The following is a 25,514-nucleotide window of genomic DNA, read 5'->3' as shown; positions in this document are numbered from 1 at the left end:
AAGTGTTGACAGGTACGCCAGTGTGAATTACACTTCTACTTTTACTTTGTAGCATTTGAAAAGCTATGACCGTTTTCTCGGCTCTTGGAGCTGAGACATAAGGCGCTAAAGGGGTGCTCTTGGAATGCAGTCCCCAGGCACCATATGAACGGCTCCAAGCAGGGAATCCCATGGCGCGTCTCGAAAGGTGAAGAGAAAACGAAAGCAGCGCGCGCCCCTGGGACGCGGAAGTGGTGCGCGCTGCTCCGAGGTGAGAGTCAGCTGAAAGACGGCAGCGTGCACCACTTCCGCGTGCGGGGTGCGCAGGGTACCTAAGCACCTTTGTTCAGTGCGGAGCGGGTCGCAGGTGAAGCGGGACAGGTTTCTTCGAGGGACAGGGTTATGGCGCAGTTTGCCACTTTCCTGAGGAACAGCTTCAGACGCAGATCCAGTGCGGTCAGAGGTGAGCGAGTACGGCAGGTGCCCAGGTTGGGCGATTCAGGACACTGAGAATTTACGCGGTCGTTGGCCCCTAAATTAAACATTGTCCCTTCGATCTTTGGTATCTGTGTTGTCCCTTGAGCATTGTTATTGTAGTGTACATGTGACACCAGGCATTTATACAGCTCATTTCCGCCCCCTTTTGAAGCCGAAAGCGCTCGCAGGTTACACTGTATCTTCTGGTCAGTTTGACAACTTGTAACACTTACCTGTGGAATGTGCACGCTCCCTAGCTATCATACTATGTTCTGTCCACTTAAAGTGCATACCCTTTTATCATGTTATATGCTTCTCCGCCCAGTCGTGTTACCAAATAACTCGGTGTCTCCGGGATACAACCTGTTATTTGCATATGATTACTTTTATGTGTTTTCCTTATTTGTGTTGTGCTAGGACTGCAAAGCTTAAAGTGCACTGAGTTATTAAAACAAGCCCCGGGCCTGGAAACAAGCTATTCGAGCGGCATAGAGTCGTTTGCCAACCTCTAATACTTGACTAAATTTTGCCGGACTAAAGCTCATTTAGCCAGCCCTTAAAATGACACCTGTTGTTGGCCCGTTTGTGTGGTTGCCTCATTTGTGCTAAAAAATAGTAGAGTAGCTAAATTCTAATGGCTGCATGCTGCCTAGAGATAATCAGGACTAAATTATTCTAGTTTCATTATGCACTATAGGGAATGTTTTTGTTTGACATTTAAAGAATATCTTCTTCAAGGGGGTGACGCTTTCCCATTACGATGTGTAGTTGCCTCTTCCTATTAGGCTTAAAGCTCCCTACAGGCTGTAATATTATGTTCAGTTTTGATTAGGAAGCTAAAAATAGTATTTTTAAACATGTTTGGGGGGTGGGGGAGGGCGGGGGCGTTTATTGATTTGTTGTAGTATTAAAATGGCCACCTAGCATGGGTGACATTTTCATCCTTTATTTAGTTTTTTGGCCAACGTCCCTGTGCATGCTGGAACTTGTAGGTCCATATATAGACCGCTAAACGCGAAACCATTACTCCAGAAATACAGTATGTTACTGGCTGAAAAGTCAGGCATGGTTAATGGTGTCACGTGACATCGTCATTTGGCAGCAAGTCAGTTATTGTTATTGCTACATTCCTTAATCCCGATCCATGTGAACAGTGCAAGTCAGTTGCTGTTCTGATGGTTAAGGTACCAATGTCAGGTGCATAGAATCCACAGGCTTAGCTGTCATGTATCACGTGTACCTAAGAGGGCAAGGTTTTTTTCTCGAGGCAGTTTTAGTGACAGAGAGCGATTGACATTCTTAACAACGTAAGTATTCTTGAAGCTTGTCCAGACGTGTAAGAGCATTTTCTCAGATGAAGCAGGACTATCTCTGCACGTGTGTAGCCCCTAAATAACATAAGGATCCCCCCTGGGGCGCGGCAAGGGTAAGTTGGGACGTTCGAGAGGATTTGTACACAGTCTTCAGCTCTCAATGGAGTATAGCTTTTTGTTGACAAATATCCCTGATGTAGTCGCGGAGGTCTTGATTTAAAAAAAAGAAAGCAATAGCAGCAGGAAGCAAAGGTGTATCAAGTAAAAAAAAAGTAAATTATCTCGTTTATAATAGTAGAACGAAGGCTATATGTGGAATATTTTTGCATGCTGTTATTACTCAGTGTTACTTGCTAATGCAGGCAGGGATTGGCATGGTCCCAGATGTTTTAGTAGGCATTTTAAGGTCTAGTTTCTTCTTCGTGTCAAGTAGCATTTAAATTGCCTTGTAAGAACCCACTCTGATACATTTAACTGGCACTCATGATAAAGACCTGTTTAGCATAAGAACTAGGTAGGACTGGCCTTTGGGTAGGGCCACTGGAATTAAGCAACACGAGATGACTGAATTATGCTGCAAGCAAAGGCAATAATGTGCTACATTTTGTGATAGTATTACTGCATTGTTTTTTTGTTTTTTTTACATGATAATACCGGTCAAAAATTCTGCGCCTGTGATCACTGTAACACGTTTGACTTATGGCCAGTTTAATTGTGTGGTTGCCACATCTGTGGTAAAAAGCAGTAGAGTTGCATAATTCTAGTGGTTGCACGTTGCCTAGAGAACACAGGACTGAATGCGTGTAGTTTGCATTATGCACCTCATTAGTAACACATTAGCACTCAAATACAACCATACGCAATTGAAAGGTGACCATATGACTTTCTTAAAAAGCCTTTTACTGTGAGGCAACATGTCACCACATTTTTAGTTAGTTTTTATTTTGAGTAAAATGTGCAGATTATGTGGCAAAACCCTAACCATGCGAAAACATTGCATCCTTAGAATCGCATACTTCCAGTGGTCCTGCTTAAAAGGCAGCCTGGCAGTGTCAAAAGGGCTGGTCTGATAGGTCAGTGTGTGGGCTGCTTTTTAGGTCGATCTCACAAGCGCTGGGATGTGTTGTAATCTATTTGTGCGCTTTTGACCATGCCTACCACACGCCCATCACTATCACTCGTTTGTGAGCTTGTCTTTCAAAAATCCTTTGTTATCATTGGTTAATGCTTTACGTTTGTCTCTCCTTGTGGAGGTTTTGTTACCGCCTTGGCTATCGACCCTGTTACATTGATAATAATAAGCTTTATCACCTTGAAGGCTCTGCAGTACATCTTCCCCATCTTGGATTTCCACACAAGGTATAGGATACTATCTCTCTTTTACTATCCAAACTGGATTATGCCAATCGCCTCTACCATGGGTCAACCCTATTATGAAAAAACTACAACGTACTCAGAACTCCACTGCCAGGCTACTACTACATGTAAAGCCACAAGTCCACATATCCCCTGCCTTGAGAGCACTACACTAGTTGCCTTTTGCCAGAAGATCCACCTTGAAGCTGCTTTGTATCACCCACAAAGTTATACATGGAACAGGACCACTTTTTATTAGAAACAAAATAACCAAATACATTCAGCAAAAAAACCTCTGCTCAAGATTGGCACCCCGCCTTGGAACACCACCATACAAGAAAAAGACAATAGGTGGTACATCTTTTTCCGTCCAAGCAGCAAAGCTATGGAATTCATTACTCCCAAATATAAGATCCACGGATGACTCTCTTGCCTTCAGAAGACTACTCAAGAGGTGGCTCTTTCCTTCATAACCACCATATCCGAACAGCAATGGATTTGCATATGCCTGTGTTGATAGATATTTATAATCTGATTGTGATATATATAGTTCTTTAGGAAATATGTATCGTTACTATATGTCATAATAATAAATTATACACGTACTCTTTAAGTCTGTTTAACAAATGTATATTTACTCACGGTTAAATATATATATGTGTGTGTGTGTATGTGTGTGTGTATATATATGTATGTATATATATATATATATATATATATATATATATATATATATATATATATATATGGGTGTTTATAATCTACAACGCCGTAACTGCGTGCTCCCAAATGTTAGCGGTGTCGCACTGCGCTCACCAGCACGTTAACATATACACTTCTCTCCATCCTCCATTAAAGATTGAAGACCGGCACTTCTACAGCAATTTCTTCTATATTTATTAATCTATCAGTTTATGAGAAAAAAATGAATGCGTTTCGGCTCAGCAGAGCCTTGGTCTCCGTTTCATGATAATACTTGTGTCTCTCACTCCTTTTTTTAATCATGTCACTTCATTGAAACTGACGACGAACTCGCTTTGAGTCTCCCAAATTGATCGCCATCTTTACAATAGTTGTAACTCTGTAATGCATACTTGCAATTGATTCATACTGCGTACTTGTATTCATAAATGACTGGCTTGCATAAAATATTTAATTACATCAAAACAATTCCTTCCATCATTTACTAAATACTGAGATAAACATATTCATCTCCTACAACACATTACTGAATGCTATATCCACATCTAATCACCTTTCTCCTGTGGGCATAAAAACTAATGACGGACTCATTTTGTAACTCCAAAGTGGTTGCCATCTTTACAGTTCTCTAAACTCAGTGATGCTGCCTTATAGTCTGATTTATATTACATACATATATATTTTATATGATATAATTGAATATTTTATGGGAGCCAGCCATTTATCAATAACGGTATGCAGTATGACTCAATTGCAAGTATGCATTACAGAGTTACAACTACTGTAAAGATGACAACCGCTTTGCTCCCATCACCCTATGTCCCTATCAATCTGTCCTCCTTCCCCACTGTGACTCATCCCAAAATCATTCTACTACTTTTATCTCCAATTCTCAGTTTACTACCATGATCTTCTAAACAACCCTACTAAATTCTCCCTCATTTAGCTCACCTTTGACTCATCCAAAACCCCTCTTGCTACTATGACAGCCCTAACCCTTTCCACAGGCTCTTCCCTCCTCCATTTCTCATTTGCTCACCCCAACCCCCATCCTGTTACTATAAACTCCCAACTAACACTTCGGAATTCTTCCCTCCTCTATCCCTCCATTACTCTAGTCAATCCAACTAACAAACTCACATATCATCTGCTCAGATTAACTCATAATAATACTAATATGGTACTCATATTTCCCTATACTAATCCACCATTAATTCCTTTTGGGTTCCAGAGTAGCATGCTACTCGCAAAAAACGCTTTGACACCTTGTCAGGGGTAGTAAGTGCTATATAAATACTATTACAATTACAATAATTGCACGTTTGCCGATTTATTTGACTGTCAGCAAAGTTCTTTTTACTTTTGTGTCTTTCCTTCACGCTCATGCTCATGGCGGCCTGGCGGTATGAATCGGCTACTTATGTCAACTATTTTACTTTTCATTTTCAATGTAAGTGGCAAAAAAAGTCCAGTTAGGAATTTACAATGTTAACAACTCTAACTCGAGCAAACCCGAGATTCATTGTATTGCAAATGCTTGTTTTTTTAATTTGCTGTTTGCGGGCCTGTTTTACTGCCTGATGGTCCTGCTCTCACTGTTGAATTTCCTGATATCACATCACCACAAACATTGCCATAAGCAATTACAAAAGCATGCAGTATCTCCTACCTTGCAAAACACTTCTACAGCATTGCTTTACAAGTTAAATATTGTCCCACTGTATAGATGAGAGCTGCTTTTTTAGCTAGCTGATTCGCGAACTGAGGCCACTTTTTTTTTATTTTTTTGGTGCCGGAGCTTATTGTCTGTCCCAGGCTGACCCTGCCTAAGAAAGTGTTGATTTCAGCAACCTGCCTGTGTGACCACCGATTAAAACCAAAATCGAGTTCCAGAGAGTAGGTTAGATGGAAAGGACGTGTTAAGAGTAGTCTACGTATTTATTACAAGAATGTGTTTGCTTACATGTTTCTGGTATACTCAGGAAAGCAGAGTTATATAGTTTTCACATGCTGAGATTGGTGGTTAGTATTCAGGCTCACCACCCAGAGATTGAAGGTGGCGGTATCTGTGGGGAATGACGCACCCATCATTTTTTTATTTAACAAAATTATTTTCCCTTTTTTTGAAAAAAATCAATAAATAACTGACAACCACTACCCTCCTGGAAATGGTTAATTTCAAGAGTTGAGATCTCTCAGGTTGAAAGGGAACAGGGGGTTTCCTGTTTTGTGAGGCAAAGGGTGGGAGATAGAGGACAAGAACAAACAAGCCTTCTCACCAGTGTGCCGGCTACCTGAAAGACATGTCAATGTGTGCAATTGCTTAATCTGTAAATGAAAAGTCTGCTTGGTGGCTAGTATTGCTCTTTAAGAGTCACTTGAGGATTCACGGTAGCAAAGATTTTTTTTTAGATGTGTAATGTAAGGTTGTTACCAGCTGAGTTCTGAAGAACACGCTTTAAAAGGGCACTTATAAAAAATTCTTTGCTTGGTGCAGTACTTTTTTAAATCTTAAACCTAAATCATTCTCCAATGCATTTCTACTGATTAGTTTACCTTTAAATTATTTTTCATTTAAGTTGTGTGCATTATTTTTATTCGGTTACCTGAATGTTAAAGACCAACCAAATAGTTAAAGAATATTTTGTTTTTTTCAGTCATGGCTTTGACACTGCATCTACACTCACAGACCCGCCTCAGGATCACCGTTCTCATACTTGTATTAAATGCACTTCGACTGCTGAAATCCCTCCCCCGCCCCCATTCTCACCGTAAATATTGTGTTCTCTGCAGCCTTCAGCACTCTTTAGCTCGTCAGTTGAGAGTTAAGCCCTAGGTGGGCACTGTCGGTCTGAGGCTGTCAGTGATCTATGGTTATATTTTCTGCCCATGTAATTTGATCCCTGAGCAGCGACAGAAACGGAGCTATGGACTTAGCATTATATGGTGTTACAGAAGGAAGGGCAACATAGACTTAAACAGTGCTCTCTTTTCTATCTCTCTTTGCGTGTCCTTTGCTCAGATTCCTCCCAGCCGCTCTTTCCAATAGACCGTACAAAATCTGTAGTGGGGAGGAAGAGCAAATCGTAATGCGTTAGGTCCTCATCACTGCTCAAAAGAACAGCTAAACTTTTCAATACATAGCCCAACTTTTCCTTTGCTTGTACCCCAGCTAAGGAGACCCAGAATTGTTCACCGCATGGATAGAGTCGGTTTCAGCAGGAGTACACGCAGTGAACGAGGGTCGGGTTTGTATATTATTAGCTTGCTAGCTTGTCCATGCGATGACGTCTCATATCAACCATCACATTTTATGTTTTTTTTGTAAGCATTTTATGCTTTTTCTACCTTATACTTGAAGGCCTTTTTTATAATAAAGTGGCGTCTAGACAGCGCAAAATATTCTTGCTTTATCTGCAAATGTTAGATAACGCCGAGGTATGTGTGTGTTAGTTGTTTTTAAAAGCATTAATAAGAGCATGTCAGCTGTTGGAAGCATTACGTCTTCGCCTCTCCACCACCTTCCTCACTCTCACTACAATGTGAATTGCACCCAAGCAAAACAAACCAGGACAACGGAAATTTAAGTCTTATGTGCCCACCCCCATTAATTCCATAGAAGAGGGAACTTTTGAACCAAATACGTCATTCTGGTCAACCTCCCTCATTATTCTACAGTGCTTTACTTGTTTGGACGGAGAAGCCCATGTTGCTGCCCTACATGTTTCTGGACCACCTATTTCCAGAATGGAGGCTCCTTGAATTTCCTGCTAGAGAAGCGGACAGGCCCCTAGTTGATCTACTGGGACTCGCAGAGGGGGCTGTAATCCAACCACATTGTAGCCCAAAGTGATCAGGGTCTTAATCCACTGGCTACATGTCTGCACTGCCTGTTCTGCCTCTTTCTTGGCCCGATCAAAATGTACAAAGAGCGAATTAGAAATCATTAAACCTAACACTCTGTTCAAGTAGAAAAACACTGCTCTTTTTACATCCAAATAATTTTTTTTTTTTTCTGAATCTTTAGGATGGAGGGTGAATATGGCTAGAATTATCCCTTGCTTCGCAGAGATGTTTTAAGGCATGGGCAGAGTGGCCAATTGCTCAGGGCCCCCTGGGAAAGTGACCTTTATCTCCAGCTCACTTCTGTGTATCTCTGTAGCTTAATCTTTATCATATAATTCTGTTTTCAAAACCATCAAAAATAGGTACTTGAAGGCAACTGAGCCCAATTTACCCAGTCTTCTGGCAGATGTAATGGCCACCAAGGAGAATGTTTCAAGATCACAATTATCATATCCATTTGATCTAAAGGTTCAAAGGGCTTATCTATAAGGACCTCTAACACTAACTGCAAGTCCCAGGAGATAGATTAACTAATCTTTGAAAAAACATCTTAAACAACCCTTGATCGTCTGAAAGATTATACCAGGTACCTCCAAATGCTTTAATGGCTGCCCTACCGCTCTTCAACATGGAAACCTTTAATCCGAGATAATACACATTGTGAAGAATTTACATTAATTGAACTAAATCTGTCTCTTGCAGCAGCATTCCATACCACCTAGTGAACATTCCACAAATGTTTTGTATACAACTTCAAAGTCAGAGCCCTTGTTGAAGATTTATTGGTCCTAGAAAAGGCCTCTGAAAGACCACTCCTTATTAGTCTCTTTCTCTCTCTTTCAATCCCCAGGCTGTCATCCTGAGCCTTGCTAAGATATCTTGATGTAGAGGAGAAAATACCATAGGAGATGGAGCAATTGGTAGGGGAATCTCTTGACAAGTCTTTAATGATATGAGCCATACTGGCACAATCAGAATGCTTTCTGTTCTTTGATCCTGATCAAGAACTCACATCTGTTAAAAGGACGAAAGGAATAGAGGAGACCCCTGGGCCAAGGACCGAGCAGAGCATCTATTCCTCCTCCCAATACCTTGTCCTCCCTCACATTGGCAAAGAAACCCTTCAGAAGGGAATTTTGAGATGGAGCAAAGAGATCTGTTAATGGGTCTCCCATTTCTGACACCTCTGTGAAAACACTAGATGGCACAGACAGAAATCCTAAAAAAATAGAATCTTCCTGCTCAGCTTGTCTGCTACTGTGTTCAAAATCCCTTGATTATGAAATGCAAAGATTGCTATCGGATTGATATCAGTGTCTACTCTGCCTAGAAGACTGTCTAATCCTAAATGGAACAACTGATCTTGTGCCCTCCTGTTTTACTAAATATGACTTTGCTGTCTTACTGTATGTTCTGACCAACACCATCTTGTTCTTCATCAGTTGAGAGAACTGTCTCAGAAGGAATAGGATGGCTTGCAACTCCCTCCATTTGAACAAACTCGTCTTTAGAACAATGACTAACAACCCCTAAATTTACTGAGTGTTCCTCCATGCTTCCTCCCCCATAATAATGACATCCATGATGAAAATTACCAGACAATTACTGGAGACAGAAATGACAAAAGAGCCCCCTTGGTGAGATTGTGACTACTTAGCCATCAGTGTGTTTCCTGCCATATATTCAGGATACTCCAGTCTGGCATGAAAGATCCTCAGAATTCTGATTCCACCCCAATTATTACGTTGTTGAGATGAATCATGGAACTAAAAAAATATACTTGCAGCCAAGTCCCCATCTTGTGATGGCAACAGCTGGGACTTCGGCTGCAAATTTATTAGAAAATCATGGTCTCTTAGTACTTGGGTGCAAAAACAACAGGGTGATGGATGGAATGCTTGAATTAATCTTAGCCGCTGTCAATGTCTCAAGGCAGCATCCTCATCCATTGTTTTTCGCCCACGATGCCATCTCAGTTTGGACTCGTATGCAAATCAGTCTTGACCCTGCTCCTCATGGGAATAGTCCAGCTCGAACTGGCCAGACCAGGTCTCCCTGAACTGGAACGCAAGCAAATCAGGACAGGGCTCACCCTTTTTAGTGCTCTTCAGCCAAGTATTGCTTGGTTCCAGTAGCACAGTGAGACATCGAATGCAAAAATAGTAAAGTGATGAATGGATTTTTTAAAACTTGTTTTTATTTAGCAGTTGCAGACAAAACATGTGAACAACATAAACCAGAGGTCGGTGTCACATGTGAGTCATTGCATTCCATTACGTTCTTCAGTCATTATGATCAATGACAACAAAAGAAAAGATTCAACTTTGAAAGGACTGGAAACTCACTGCAGTTCAGACACCCAGCCCTACAGCCCCAAACGAAAGCAGAAGGGCAACGCATAAAACTGTATCTGCACTGTGTTTTTTCAGTATGTTACTTAAGCAACTTAATGATGCCTACAATGTCTAAACTTAGCCGCCAGCAAGTACATAAACAGCAGCAGTAGCATAGACTCAGTGTGTGCTCCTCGTCCCTGGAACCTGCCCATTAAGCAGATAATGGGTTGTGGGGAGGGAGAATCTCCCATCAATAGGTGAGAGGTGTTAGACCTATCAGCTCTTGACATGGTTTCTCCTGTACTTTTTGCTTCTCACCTCCTGTTTTTGATCTTATGCTGAACTTCGTTTTTGCTGGCTTTAGGGCTCTGGGCACTTTACCCGTGCTGACTAGTGCCAAAGTGCAAGTGCTCTCTAAACTGTAAATTGTATTGGTGATTGCCCTGTCCATGATTGACGTATTTAATTTACTGGCAAGTCCCTAGTAAAGTTCACTATGTGTGACTAGGACCTGTAAATCAAATGCAACTAATGGCCTGCAGCACTGATTGTGCCACCCATAGGCCTGTAAACCTGTCTCAAACCTTCCACTGCAGTTGGTGTCTACAGTTTTGAACTGCCATTTGCCAGACCCAAACCTTCCCTTTTTTTTACATATAAGTCACTCCTAAGGTAGGCCCAAGGCAGCCCTATGGCCGGGGTGCAGTGTATTTACAATATAGGACATGTACTGGTATGTTTTACATGTCCTGATAGTGAAATACTGCTAAATTAAGTTTTGACTATTGCAAGGCCTATCTCTCCAATAGAATAACATGGGGATTGCCTTGAAATATCTTTTAAGTGCAGTTTGTCATTGGGAGCAGAGAGTGATGAGGAGTTTGTGGTCTCTGAACTCACAATTTAAAAATACATCTTTTGGTAAAGTTGGTTTTTAGATTGTAGGTTTGACAATGCCTCTTTTAGAAAGTGGTAATTTTCTTGCTTAACCATTCTGTGCCTCTGCCTAGCTGCTGAATACACCTTTGGGTCAAACTGACAGTTGGGCTGTTTGTAAATTCACTCTAGACAGTCACACAAAGGAAGCTGAGGTGTGTCCTGCATATTCTGATGGGTCTTCCTGTGTTAGAGTGGTGGGAGAAGCTGACACTTGCACATGAATAGGGCTGTGCCTACCCTGACACAATACAGTCTCCATCCCCCTAAAATGTGTCTATGACCAGGACAGGAGGAGGCAGTGTTTTCTGCACTAAAAAGACTTTTCTTTGAAGTTTCCCTACTTCAAATGCAGAAATAAGTATAAGAATTGGACTGCTGACCCCACAACTTCAGAACACTGCTGGACTGAGGACATTCTCTGAGGAAGAAGCGGTGGCTGCTGTAGAAGGAACTGCAGCTCTCCCTGTTGCTTTGCTGTGCTGACCTGATGCTTTCTGCTTCTGTCTTGGAGTGAAAGGACTGGACTTGGCTTTCTACATCCTGCTTTCTAAGGTTCTCCAAGGGCTTGGACTGAGCTTCCCTCCTGTTGTGAAATCTCAGGGACATCAAAGACTTCATCTGCTAGTGCCTGGGCTCTTCTGCTGTGAGACCTAACTTGCCAATGGTGCCAAATCCAGTCCCTGAGCCCTTGGAAGCAGAAGCTGGTGACCTGAAGTAAAATCCATTCACTGAGGCCGTTGCGGCAGAAACATCGACGCAGTGCCTGCACTGCTGCTAAAAAATCGACACTGCGTCTGCAAAATCGATGCATCGCCTGCTTTACCCATTATGGCCATGCGTCTGGATTTTCCATGCATTATCCCTGGGGCATCATTTTCTTCATCCGCGCTGCACTGCAGTAAGGAAACAACACATCTCCAGTTAGTTAGGAAAAGAATCCATGCATTGCCCATCCGACAGGAGAAGAATCGACGCATTGCAAACCTGATGGGAAAAGAATCCACGCATCGCCTGTCTGGAAGAGAAATAATCAACACATTGCTTGTTTTTCCACACATCCCCTCCTTTGTGGCCTGCATAATCTTTGTTTTTGAGCCATCCAAAGTACTGTGTGTTATAAGGATACAACCACACATTTTTCAGGATTAAGACTCTTTTAAAATTAAAAAAAGTGATAGCTTTATTTGTGTATGTTGGATTTTTGTTGTTTCATCTTGTTTTACTCAGATAAATATTGGCTATTTTTCTAAACTGTTGAGTACTTTTGTGGTGTTTTCACTGTGTTACTGTATGTATGTGTGTGTGTGTGTACAAATACTTTACACGTTACCTCTAAAATAAGCCTGACTGCTTGTGCCAAGCTACCAAGTGGGTGAGCAGGGATTATTTTAGGCGTGTGACTCCCTTACCCTGACTAGAGTGAGGGTCCCTACTTGGACAAGGTGTAAACTGACTGCCAACTAGAGACCCCATTTCTAACAAGAGTAAAGGGGAATCTGAGTGTGGGGGTGTCAGTGTGTCACCTGGGGGGTGACTATTCTACATCTTCACGGCAGTCAGAAGCATCATATCACCCCATATCTCCAGGTCTCGCTCTCCATTCTCGTCTGTGTCCACCAGCAGAACTATCTGTTCCTCTGAAACTCCTAATTTACTCATGTCTGCTTGCCAGGCATCCAACGTGGGGGGAATGGGGCTCATCTGGTAAATAGCTATTCGCCGCTTGGCCAACACCAGCGCCAACAGGGCAAACTTGTGGTTCATCTGAGCCTCTTGCCGTGGGGTTGGAAGTACTCACAGTAAGCAATGTTTGGGCCAGGCTGCTATATCGACCTGAGTGATCTCCCACAGTCGCTGCAGTATCACATCACAGTAATTCTGCAATTTCCCACAGTTCCATGTCATGTGGAGGAATGTCACTGATCCACACCGCATCTGGGGCAAGTGGGGGATTGTGCTGCATTAAAGCGATGCAGCCTGTGAGGGTTTCGGTAAGTGCATTGCAGATGGCAGAACTGGGTGAGCTTGAAGCAGGTAATGCTGGCAACCTCTGGAGCTGGGTGAAGGCCCTCCTCCATTCACTATCCGTCAGGGGCTCCGGTAGATCAGCTGACCAACGGTTGTGGACTCCTAACATGTCAACCCTACGGTCAGCCTTCAGGGCTTTGTATATGCTGGAGATCAAGTCCCTGGAGGACCCAGGGTCTAATAGCAGTCACAGTTTCTGCACTTCTTCCAAGTCTGCCGGGAAACTGACCCAAATCTCTTGTTCCAGGCAGGAGATCTTGCAATATTGCAGAACTTGGCCAGGACATAGCTGAAAAGAGTCCAACGCCTACTCCATAGTGAGGAAGGCACTGTTAAAATATAAATCCCCGGCCGTGGCGCAACCCCCATCATACCACTGCATTAGATCCATCATGGATTATATCTGCTTGAAACAGGGCAACAATTTGAGGGGCAGTAGACTGGCATACATGTGTGACCACCTGCTCCCAGACCTTCTCAACCTGTTGGACTATGAATGGACAGTCATCCCAAAAAAGGCCAGAGCCCCTCATCAGACACCAAAGGAGGTCTCCTCCTGCAGCTCACTCCTCTATTAGTTTCTTTTCTCCATTTGGACCCCCCCATGCACCACTGCACTGCGCACTGAAGCAGTCCAGCAAACTAATACAACCGCAGGTCTGGAAGACCCAGGCCCCTGAGCTCCACGTCTCACTTTAACACCTCCAGCTTCACTCTACATCTCTTTCCAGCCCATACCAGAGACATCAGGAAGCTATTTAGCCTGGTAAAGGTAGTTTGCGGCATACAGCAGAGGGAGTTTTGTAGGACATTGAGGCAGCACAAAAGCATTACCATTCTGCTTAAAGCCACTCTTCCCATGATGTAGAGGGGCAGACGATTCCATAAATAGTTTGAGGTCTCCAATCGGTTGAGAACCCTCCCCATGTTCAGACTATAATTGGCTTCATCGGGAAGGGCCACCTGTTTGTCCATGTATCAGAAGTGATCACACTCCCAGCAGAGCCCTGTCGCAGGGAGAGCCGCCATGCTCACCCCCATTCATCTGGCCAGGGGGAAAAGTACTGACTTCTTGTGGCTGACCCATAATCCGGAGAATTCACCGAACGCGATCATGATGCACAGTAATGCCTTCATCGAGCACTCCAGGTGGGCGACGTATATTAATGCATCATCTGTTTAGAGGGAGACGACGTGGGTGCGTCCACCCACTACAACCCCCATCTGTCCATTTTGCAGAGCCGCTAGATCACCAGCGGCTCCATCGCCAGGGCGAGCAGGAGAGGGACGGGGGCAGCCCTGTCTCATGTCCCTCTTGATTGGAAAAAAACACTCCGAGATCATATTCCCATTTCGGACCTGTGCCACGGGCTGGGTATACTGTAGCCTCACCCATGAGAGATACACCGGTCCCAGGCCCAATCTCTGCAGCACTTCTCAAAGATAATCCCAGGCAAGAGTATCTAAGGCTTTTTTTAAGTGTCAAATGCCACCACCGTGGCTCTAAGATCAGTGCTTACCACCAAATGCAGGACATAGGACAGCCTCCGTAGGTTCCTCAGTGTATCATCTCCTGGGCATGAAACCACATTGGTCTTTGTGTGCTAAATGGGTTATTACCAGGCCCAAATGCAGTGCCAGGGCCTTAGCATGGACAGGGGGTGCTAGGAGCTGGGGTCCCTTGGATCCTTGCCAGGCTTCGGGAGGATGAGAATTTGGTTTTCCCTTATGGACTGTGGCAGGCAAATGCTGAGTCTAAACTCCTGATGGGTCTCCGACAGATAGGAAGCAGCAGTTCAGTGAATGTCTGATAATATTCTAGTGGGAGGCCATCCGGGCCTGGTGCCCTACAACAAGCCATGGCTCTGATTGCCCTGTCTCCCTGAAAGGGCACTAGGGAGCCCCATTGCAAACAATGGTTAGGTGGTGTCTCAACAGTGAATTGACTCCTGACTGCGTGGCCACTCTCAGTGACAATATGAGCAAGGTCAGACGTTCTCTTTTCAGCAGCCTTGCTAACATCTTCCTGACATGTCTCCCTCCCAATGCAGCCACTGCAGTGACTCATTGCTACACCCCCAGTAAGGACTCCCTGCACTCCCCTCTCGTATTCAGTATGAAGGTCTGTTAGGACCTTCTCGGATTCAGTCAGCTCAGACTCGAGACTGCATCTTATACTGCTAACCCTGGACAGCCACTTCCCATGCATCACAACCATCAACGTGTCCCAATTCCAGCCCTCTCTGCTCATTGGACAACCAATTAGAGTCATAGTAGTCACCTTACGGAGTTCTTCCCAGAACAATGTATCGTCCAGCAATCCTGGGTGTAAATGCCAAACAGGGACCCCCGGCCTAGTGCCACCAACATGCCAGGCAGCAACAGAGGTGCATGATCCAAAAGGAACCTGCCCTGAACTTAGGTCTGCAGAATGGCAGTTGCTACATTGCTAGACAATAAAAAATGGGCCAATCAGGTGTAAGTCTCATATGTCGGCACATAGCATGTGAATTCCCACTCCTCATGGTGAGTTACTTTCCAGGCATCTATGCTTTACAGGTGTTCCATCACTCCGTGCAGGGCATCTGACATATGCGGATTAGTCCGCAACCTCAATAGATGGCGATCAAGCCGCCCATCCAGTATGCATTTGAAGTTCTCCTCCCATAGCAGAGGGACACCCATGTTTGGGAGTAGTTCCTTCTTCAGGTCTAGATAAAAATTGCTGTCCTCAACATTCAGGGCATAAACATTCAACAGGCATACTTCCATACCATCTATGAGGCCGTGCAAAATAAGGTATCGCCCTGCCCCTCAATGTCTGCCCTGAGCCCACAAACCTGGAAGTGGAAATGTGGGGCCACCCATGTTATAAACCCTTGGGCATAGTTGGAGTTAGTGGCAGAGTACAACTTACCTCTTCATTTCTTGTGTACCTCACCCTCCATTAAGTGTATCTCCTGTAGCAGTGCAATATGCACACCAAGTTTGTGCAAATAATTTTCTACCCTGTATCTTTTCACATAGAATTTGAGCCCCTGCACATTCCATGTTACAAACTTAAAGCGTTTCATCATGTTGCCTGGTAGCTCCCCTCTAAACAACACCCTTCCAGCCCCCACACCTGTATGATACTAGAATCTAACCACTGCCTCTGTCAAGTCCCAAACAAACCGAAAACAGTCTCTCCCACCCCCCGGGTAAACACAGAAAACCAACAACTTGTGCCTCCCCATCATTTCACTCTCTTTTACCCACCCTGTCAGTAAATTGTCAACAGTCAAATGTATCCCCAAAGAAAAGAGAAAAATTAAAAGAAAAGGGAGGGAGGGTGGATTTGAAAGAATCTCCCACTCTAGGCTACCACCAGTTCACTCAACTTCAGTCACAGTTTATGAGCCAATAAGTACAAGGGAAGGTTGCATGCCTGGCGCCTGCTACAGCCACAGTGGCGCCTAGACTAACGCCACGCCCAGTCATTGACAGCATAGACCATTCTCACTTAAACTAAAGACCCATAGTACCTCATTATACAACACAAGTAACAACTTCAGTCACTCACTCACACCAAACATGAGTTTTTGCTTCACTCCCCCAAAAGTCATCTGCTGCACCTGCCTGGTGTATTCTGGAAATATACGGATCAGATGATTTTCAAAGGTGGGATCCCCAGCCTGTCGGACCGCCTGAAGAACAGCATCTCTATCACTATCTTTGCAATCATTGTACATGCTGAGGCCCCTACTCGCAGTGCCAGGACAAGGGCATGATGAGCTCTTTCAACTACAAGTACAGAAGACAAAGCATTAGCCAGAAAGGTCTCCTTGATCCAGTGCTCAAGAAAGTGTTCAGGCTCCTGGCCCTCTACACCCACCGTGAAACCAACAAAGCGAAGATTACAAGCAGCCTCTGCCTGGTGTTCCTAATCCACCGTCATGGTGGATAAATCGGAGAGTGCCATCTTCAATAAGGAGACTTCTCCTTGCAGTTCAGTCATGTGCAGCTCTGTGGCCAGTGATCTTTCGGGCCATCTTGCGGAGATCAGCAGTCAGGAGTCCAATGTCCAATGAAATGGCATCCATCTTGGCCTGCACTGCTGTACTGGATGCTTATATTGCAGCTAGACTCTGTGCGCTGCTGGGCCTCTGCCGCTCCCCCTGGTCTCCAAACATGTCCTAATATGGAGGGTCACCTCTCACCTGATCCATTTTGGTCTGATAAGCTCCCTTCTGTGGCCTGTCTTTCCCTATGATAGGGATGCACTGGGGGAGGTGAAAATGGAGCGAATCCAGCAAGTCTAGCATAGTTCTCTGTACCACCCGTGACAGTAGTACAGTTCCAAAAAAACTCCAGGTGGCTCAGCAGGTCGCAAAATCAAAAGGTGAGTAGCTGACCTATGGAGCAGCTAACACATGAGGCGAGGAGTCGATAGAGCTGGCGAGGGTTTGAGCTCTGGTCCATCTCGGCATCGGGAGCCGTGAGCTGTAGCACAATATGGCATCAACACTCTGCAACTTCCCTGGGGGTTCACGAGTCAAGCCAGGTCATCAGGGCCTCTTGGGAGTCTAACAAACATGCACAGCGAAGGTCGGTTCACCTCCACGACCCTAGGGGCAACAGGGACAGCCAGACAATCAACCCCCCGATGAGTCATGGACACCAGGGAGGACTAGGTAGTATATTGCATGTCCCCAGTGGGTCAGTATCAGCATTAGTCCCTTAAAGAGATCCACCACAGCACCTCAGTCAATTGCCACACAGCTTCTCAGCACCCATCCAGAGCGGGTGCGTGGTGTCTTTACCTCCCAGTGCACGGGAGCACCAGCAGCTGTTGTAGGCCACACACCTGTGTGGCATCAGCCTCTCAAACACTCACTCCACATCCCAGGCAAAGATCAGGTCCTGGAATTCCACAGCCAGTGGTAAAGAACTGTACTGAATCTTAAGGGCGGCCCCTGGGTGAAGTCTATATGTACATGGGGAGGGTGCCTCTAAAGGGCTTCCTTCCCTCCAGTGTCTCCCAAAATGAAGGCCGGGAACCTGTGCTCCTGCGGCAGCAGTGAATCCACCAGGGTGGTCCTGGGAAGCCAGGATGGCTGTTCGGTCGCCCCCTCTGACCAGGCGCTGTACTGCAATATGCCTCTGCAGTCACTAGCATTACTGTGGGGGGGGGCTGGCTCCCAACGCAGCACTTCCCTGCTCAATCTCACTCACCAGACACAGTCCAGTCCGCAAGAAGGGTTCGAAGATGCCACCAGGGCTGTATGCAGTCCCCAGTGAAAGCACGGGAACGCTGACAGCGGTCTAGTCTTGCCTCAGCTCCAATTGTCAGCTCCGGACAGCCAGTGTCAATGGAGCACACACTGAGCTTGGGTGGGGCAATGCAGGGAGAGCTCTAGCTCAAGGACGCAGTCGACAGGGTCTTGGGGCACTTATGGGCTCTGGGGAGGGCTCCCTCTCTGACTACCTGTCCATTCACACCTGTAGTGAGGAGCCCCTGTCATGCATTGGGGCCTCGCCGGCAATCCTCATCACAGGCTGTAGCTGCGGTCACATGCCGCTTAATTCTTCTGCTCATGGGGGGCAGCGCTTTCTCACCACCCCCAGCAGGCCAGATGGTTCTAGGTCTAGTTTATGCAGGCTGTGGCAATGGAGAGATGAAGGATTAAGTGTAGGCCGGCCGCGGAGCTAGCTAAAGCCTGACCGATACGGCTGCCATCTTGGCCATACCCCAGTGGATTGAACACGTAAATTAATCTCCGCCATTGTGCTTTTTGTGATTGGGTGTAAATCCGTTTAGTAGTTTTTGAATACTAAAGTTACAACAATATTTGTATATCTGGAATTTTGGGGCCGAGGGACTCCCATGAGAGTATCTTGGGAGCGGCAGTTCAAAAAAAGAGCGTTCTGATTGTCCCAGGGTGCCTTTTCTCTTTTGGGCCAATTTGCTTCCACAGGAATCAGACTTCTGCGGGAGCGAGCACTCTGATTGCCTGCCAGCTTTAGAGGTCAACATTTTTTTTTTAAACTATGGTTTTTGCTGTGATCCTCCAGGACTCCTGAGGGATAGCAGCAAACAAAATGACAGCTGCCATTCTTTTTATATATGTATGGGGAGGTGGACTAACCAGGGCCCTCATCCCCCCAGTCTTGACCCTTCTTTTCATGGGAAAAGTCCAGTAGAGAGCTCAGAGTGAGGTTCCTGGCACCAACAGCTGTCAGTAGCTTCTGTTGGGTGCTTGCTTTTGTGGCAGCACTCTCCTTGTTATATTGATGTCAGACCCCATGATAAAAAGTAAGGTAGGCCCCCTGACCCTGTTGGTCATGGTGGGGTTTCTCGAGTGTTGGATGACCTCTTTGAGTCAAGTAGGTGTTGCCCTAGCCACGGTAGGGCTAAATGAGGTAGGTACTTCACAGTCCCAAGCAGAGGGTGGCGAGAGGAGTGGCAAAGACACCGACCTAGCCAAGGCCTAATTTAGGTTGGGGCCTGCCTTAACGGAGGTAGGTCAGCTCCCTAGAGGAAATTACCTTGGCAAAAGGATTTAAGAGGGAGTAGGCCCTGCAATTGTCAGCCATGTTCCCTATATCCTGCCTGGCTGAATAAACAAGGAAACTTGAAAAAACTCTGATTGAAATCTCCTGGATTTAGCTGTCAGTTGGGTTGAGTGGTTGTGTAAGGAAAAAGGCTTTTTGCCGGTTTACCCCCACTTTTTGCCCCCCTGTTTGACTACTAGGCACTGGTGTAATGGCCCTGAAATGCCCTGAGCCCTACTAAACAGAACTCAGTGCATATGTTCTGATCCTTAAATGGTGTATTTTTAATTTCCTTGTCGCCAGTTGGCATAGCTCAACTTGCTTGTAAGTCCCCGGTATATAGTAGCAGGGGTACCTAGGGCCTGTAAGTTGAAGTGTAGCTCCTGGACTGCAGCAAGAGTTATGCTCCCAGGATTAAGACTGCATACTGGAAGGGCAGTTTAAAACTGGTAACCTGTTTTTCCATTTAAAGTAATTGCAAGCCCCAAACCTCCCTTTTTATGGGCGAGCGCTCCGTCCCATGCTGTAATCTCTCTTTGGGCTTCTAACAACGCCCATGTCACATCAGTCACTTTCATTGGTTTGTGGGCTTGGCTTTTAAAATCAGTTTGCTTTCATTTGTGAAAGGCATACAGTACATACGTCATGCCTTTTCCGATGTTTAGTCTACCTACACAGCACCGGTAAACTACTGAAACCATTCGAGGCTCGATGTTTTCAGCATGGTTTCCGGACTACTTTATCTTTTTATTTTCCACTCAGTGCGATCGCGATGGGGTTTACATAGCGCAATCGCGCTCAGTTTTTCAGTTTTCAATTTTAGCGCGATCGCGCTGCACTTTACATAGCACGATCGCGCTGTGTTTTTTTTTCTTGTTATTTGTGTGGCAAGAAAAGTCTGGTTAGGAGTTTACAACGCTAATAGCTCTAACTCAAGCAAATGCAAGAACCGTTGCATTGCAAATGCTTGTTAATATATGTAAGTCACCGCTAAGGAAGACCTAATGAGCCCTAAGGCAGGGTGATCTTACTCCTGCAGGAAGCCACACAGGTGTTGGCCCAAAGGCGAGCTTCAAAGGAGAAGCCGCCTTTGAAAGGCAAATGCGAAACACTTGACAGAGGAACGCCTCTATTGTTGAGGTAGACAGGCTGGCACTAGGAAGAGGGAAGGGGGAGTCCGCTGTGAAACTGGTTTTCCAGGGGTGTGTAGCCCCCTTTGTAGTCACACGTTTTGGTTGGGCTAGAGAACTCTGGACTCCAAGAGAGAGGTTCTGCCATGTTGGAAGTTGGCAGAATGGTGCATCCTGGGATACCACACTTCAAAGGAAGTGGTCATCAGGAGGGAAGGAACTTTGTAGCTTATTAGCTACCAACTGCATCCAAGCCTGAGGGCATTTTTTGGGCATTAAAGGGCATCCCTTCCACCCAGAACTCAGATCTCGTCTAGCTTAGAAGAGGGACAAAAGAAGGACTGCCATGCTGCACTGTGAAACCGGAAAAGAGAGGCTACACTGCATCTTCTGAACCTAGAGGTAGGAAAGGAGAGGGGCTGTGCCTGCTTTGTCCTGCCCATTGTCCTGCTATTTCCGGAACCCAGCTGAAGCAAGAGAGTCCAGGGGTCATTTGGCTGATGTCCTGTTCATAGCACAGGGCAACGCAACTAAAGAAGTCTGCTGTGGCTAGATGGTAGCTCAAATCTTCAAGTCACTGTGCAGCACCAGAGCCCTGGCCCCAGCTCTAACACTTGTACTCGCGTTTGCTGAACCCGGGAGAGTTGTTGGAGTGCAGGTTGGTCGACCAGAATGGGAGTTATTGTCCAAGTTAGGATTCGGCTGTAACCGCAATATCAAGCAACTGGTACCCCAGAGGCAACAGGACTTCTGCCAGGACCGAGAAGATGTCAATGGACACCAACTCCTATAACCAGGACCTCCTCATCAAGCCCATGGACCTAGGAGTAGACGCAAGATGGCCCCCTTCCTTGACCAGCATCCTTAAGCATCTTTAACATCCTACATCCCTTGCATCAGTACTACTCATAAACTAAGAGTAAAGGGATAAACGTGCCTGGAACTGACTGAAGACTGCTCCTACCATCAAGGTAACTGTTTATGTAGACCTTACTGGTCCCCCTGACAGGTTCCCTGCCAGAGTTGGCCAGCCAAAGTAACCCTGAGTAACTACATTGACAATTATCTGATGATTTTCTTAAAACCGTTTCTAAGTGTCAAATTAGTTGAATTTGCCGATGCTTGTTTGCAAATAAGTGAAAAAATACATATTTACCCTACCTTGTAAAATATATATCTCCCGAGACCTCTAATAGATCTTTTTTTGTTGTGTTGTCTAAAAGCACAGAAAAATACAGTCTATTTTTATAAATTGGTGTCGGTCTTGTGTATTTCTTCAATTGTTTTGGTGCTGTTTAAATGATATACACTTGTTCCATTGTATAAACCTTGCCGCTGTTCCTTTGTATAAGCCTTAATGCTCAGAGCCACAGCTCCCCAGCGTTGAGCTTAAGGTTTGGCAAACAATACCTACTGGTCCTAAAGTGGATGGTAAGTGTATTGCACAGTGAGGTCGCACAACCACTCTTTATAAAATGCCCCATTCCCTCACACTGTGTAACTATAAATGACATTAAATCTTCTATTTTCAAATTATATGTGTGTGTTCTCACAATTGAAAGTACCCTAATATTAAATACCTTGCTCCATGCATTATATGACCGTCACTGGGTCTTCTGCTTAATGTCATCTCCTACCCTTTGCAGCTCATTATTTCCTGTTATCTCATCTTAAGGCCACATAAGCACTACCACACTGATTGTATATCTGATAACTTCAACACAATTACATTAAAGGTACATTTTTTAAAACACAGAATAACCTCACATTTTTATTGTCTATTATTGTGGTGATTTAGTAAAACTTTTTGTGATCTCTGTAATTGAATTCAAGCAAGTAAAACAATAGCAAATGCAAAACGGATATCCTAAGCCAGTGGTTCCCAACCTGTGGTCCAGGGACCCCTGGGTGTCCACAAAGCCTTCTCAGGGGGTCCGCGAGAGCCTAGAAAATTAAAAAATATTGACAAATTAGGTCCTCAGCTTCCAGTAATGACTCAGAAGGGGGTCCCCGGAATCCCATGATGATTCAATGGGGGTCCCTGGGTTCCATTAATGTTAAAGTGGGGGTCCTCAGAAATCAAAAGGTTGGGAACCACTGTACTAAGCAAACAGTAATCCAATAATAGGCATTGGTAGCATGAATTGTAACAACCTGTTCTACCTTGGTATTTATTGCATGCACTCTGTGTAGCTATAACATGACACATAGCACATTTCCAAATGTCCTTTCTAAAAGATCGGGAAATACTTAGGAAATAATTATTTTCAGCTATTATGTCTCAGAGTTAGGAAGTCAGTTCATATTTTAAGTCAGCAAAATATATTTAAAGTGCCTTTGAGGTAATTATCTGTAAAAAGGAAGAAACAGCACTCTCCGGTTTATGGTGGGCTAAGTGTTCTTTGCATTTTCTCCATGGTTATCAGGCTGAGCAAGACTTTAACTTTAAACCAGCATTGGCAATGCCAATAGGTCTGGCTTCAAAGGAATTGTGTATGGTACTGTGAAGTATTACAAATAGATAGCATGGGAGTAGATATGTGTGTCGAAGCAAATAACTGTAGACTGATATCGGTGTAGGTTAAAAGGTCAGAGGACAGTTGCACTGTCAAGCCAGGCACATTACAATGGCATGAGTGTGCCCCTGAAAATTCGAGCTCAGGCAGCTTGATAAATAAACCAAATGCTCAGAGTTATGGAGAGGGTAAGCACTTTTTTGTGGAAGCACACAACTTCTGCCCACTCAAAACATGCACTCCTGGCTGCAAACATGTGAGCAGAGCCAAAGCTTGTCTGCTGATGATTCTTACGTAATTGTCTGACAACAGCTGCACGGTCAAGCCAGACAATAAAAAGAATCCACAGAGAAAAATATCTGGTTTTATTGGGTGCAATATCATTGGCTCAGGTTACATTTCACATGATTCTCTTTTCCTTGTAATGTTGTGTTGGGAGGTTAAAGGTGTTTAGATAGTGAACAACCGGATAAGAGAACTGGCCAATACTTATGCGGCTAATTTCCAAAAGATAAACAAAGATTAATTGTATACGCTTGGAGAAAATAGACTTAGGCCAGTTTGAAAATGATCTCCTAACTTAAATCACATACACATTACTGCATTTAGTATTACTCAGTAAAGAAAGATTGTGTTCTGAAATAAATCTGTCCTTGGAGACATCTGTCAGTGCATTTCATATTATTCAGTTAACGCTTATAAAGTGAGCAACCAGTTAGCTGAGCAGCAGCTATGCAACTCATTTCCTAAAGAGAAAGATATATATATATATATATATATATATATATATATATATATATATATATATATACACACAAAACTTTCCAAAAAGGTGCTAGTTCTATGCATGGAACGTTTAGGGGTGATTTGTCAAATGGGGGCCAAGAAAAAAGGGAGGGGCCTCAAAACACAAAACCCCCATGCACTTTCTATACACTTCTTTAGGCAAGGCTACAGCAAAAACCGCTGAACGGAATTACACCAAATGTGGCAGGAAGCTAGATCTTGGCACGGAGATTGTGCTTTTTTATTACTTGGTGTAAATTCATTCAGTAGTTTTGGGGAAATTAAGGTTACAAAATATTTGTCTACCTGGATGTTGGGTTCAAGGGACTCTTACAAGAGTCCCTCAAACCCAGTTTTGGAAAATGGGGCCTTAGGGTTGGCCCAGGGAGCTTTCATCCTCTCTGGCTATCTTGCTCATGTGGTAGTCAAATTCCTGTGGAAGCAAGTGCTGCCACCAACATGAGAAATATATTACTGCCAGTCATTACAGGACTCTGGGACTTAGTTCCCTGTCCTGAAGTTATTAAAAAAGTATTATGGCATAGTTGGGATACCATTCCCCAAGGCCCTGATATGGGGATCCATAGGAATCTCCTGGGGCCAAAATTGATAAAAAACAGCAATGCAGGACTCCTGTGGGATTGAAAAAACAAAACAAAATGGTGGCATGGGGCTTGAGAGAGATTGTGCGCCCCCTCTCTCTGGGCCATTTTTTGCCCCTGGGTCGTCATCCCCTGGGACCTAATATATTTATTAATGGGAGGGGGTGCACAGAGCCCTTCCCTGAGCCACTTTCAGCTCTGAGGACCCAATCCCTTGGGACCCAAAGTACATTCTAAGGGGTGGGGTGATGCGTAGCCCCCCCGAGCCTTCTACTGCCGCAGGAACTTGTGTTTGCTTCTGCCTGACAGGTGTGTTTTTTAATCTCCCACCAAATGGGAGCAAACACAAAGTCTGCTCCCTGTGTTGGCGCAGACTTGACATGTTTTCCTGCCTGTACTGATGCAGCTAGCGAAGCAGATCAACAGATTACTCTCACACGGAGGGAGCAGCATAAATAGCTGCTCCCTCAGAATGGGAGTAATGCCAGGTCGCTCAGCTTGCGGGGAGCCGGCTGGGGCCGTGGGCGTCTGGGATTTCCCCTGTGGCCTGAACATTTGCATAGTATGTGCTCAAGGTGAGCACAGGGGACGTCCACCTATTTAAAAAAGGATTCCCCAGGGGTTGGGGTCCCCAGGTCCTAATAAGGCTCAGGCAGGGGAGCCATACAGTCCCATCCCCTTATATAAAAAAAAATATGGCCCTGGAGGATGAGGTAATCAGGGCCTATTGAGGCTGGGGAGAGGGCAAGTGGCCCCCCTCCCCTTTAAAAAAAGAAAATGGCCCTAGAGGAAGCCTAATAAGGCTTGTGCAGGGCGGGTCATGTGGCCCCTCTCATAAAAAAAATATATAGCCCTGAGGGATGGGCCTATTGAGGCTAGTGGAGGTGGCCACGTGGCCTCCCTCCCCTTTAAAATACACAAGGCACCGGGAGGTGGGGTTCCCATAGCCCAATGAGGCTCGGCTGGAGGC

At 44.9% G+C, this 25,514-nt stretch overlaps 1 protein-coding gene across 2 annotated transcripts in view; it reads left to right on the top strand.

Moving 5' to 3' along the window:
* The first annotated feature begins 247 nt into the window (after positions 1-247).
* Positions 248-25,514, top strand: part of DENND2D (DENN domain containing 2D) — a 528,923-nt gene continuing 503,656 nt past the window's right edge. The window contains exon 1 of one of the 2 annotated variants that reach the window (XM_069238997.1): positions 248-442. In XM_069238997.1, the coding sequence (XP_069095098.1) occupies positions 382-442 (61 nt within the window). In that variant the 5' untranslated portion in view covers positions 248-381. The remainder of the gene's footprint in view (positions 443-25,514) is intronic. The other variant, XM_069238996.1, reaches the window with a different exon arrangement.

Source organism: Pleurodeles waltl, chromosome 6, assembly GCF_031143425.1.
Source record: "Pleurodeles waltl isolate 20211129_DDA chromosome 6, aPleWal1.hap1.20221129, whole genome shotgun sequence".
Taxonomy (NCBI): Eukaryota; Metazoa; Chordata; class Amphibia; order Caudata; family Salamandridae; genus Pleurodeles; species Pleurodeles waltl.
The sequence above is the reverse complement of the archived record's forward strand: the minus strand, read 5'-3'. Positions and strand labels throughout refer to the sequence as shown.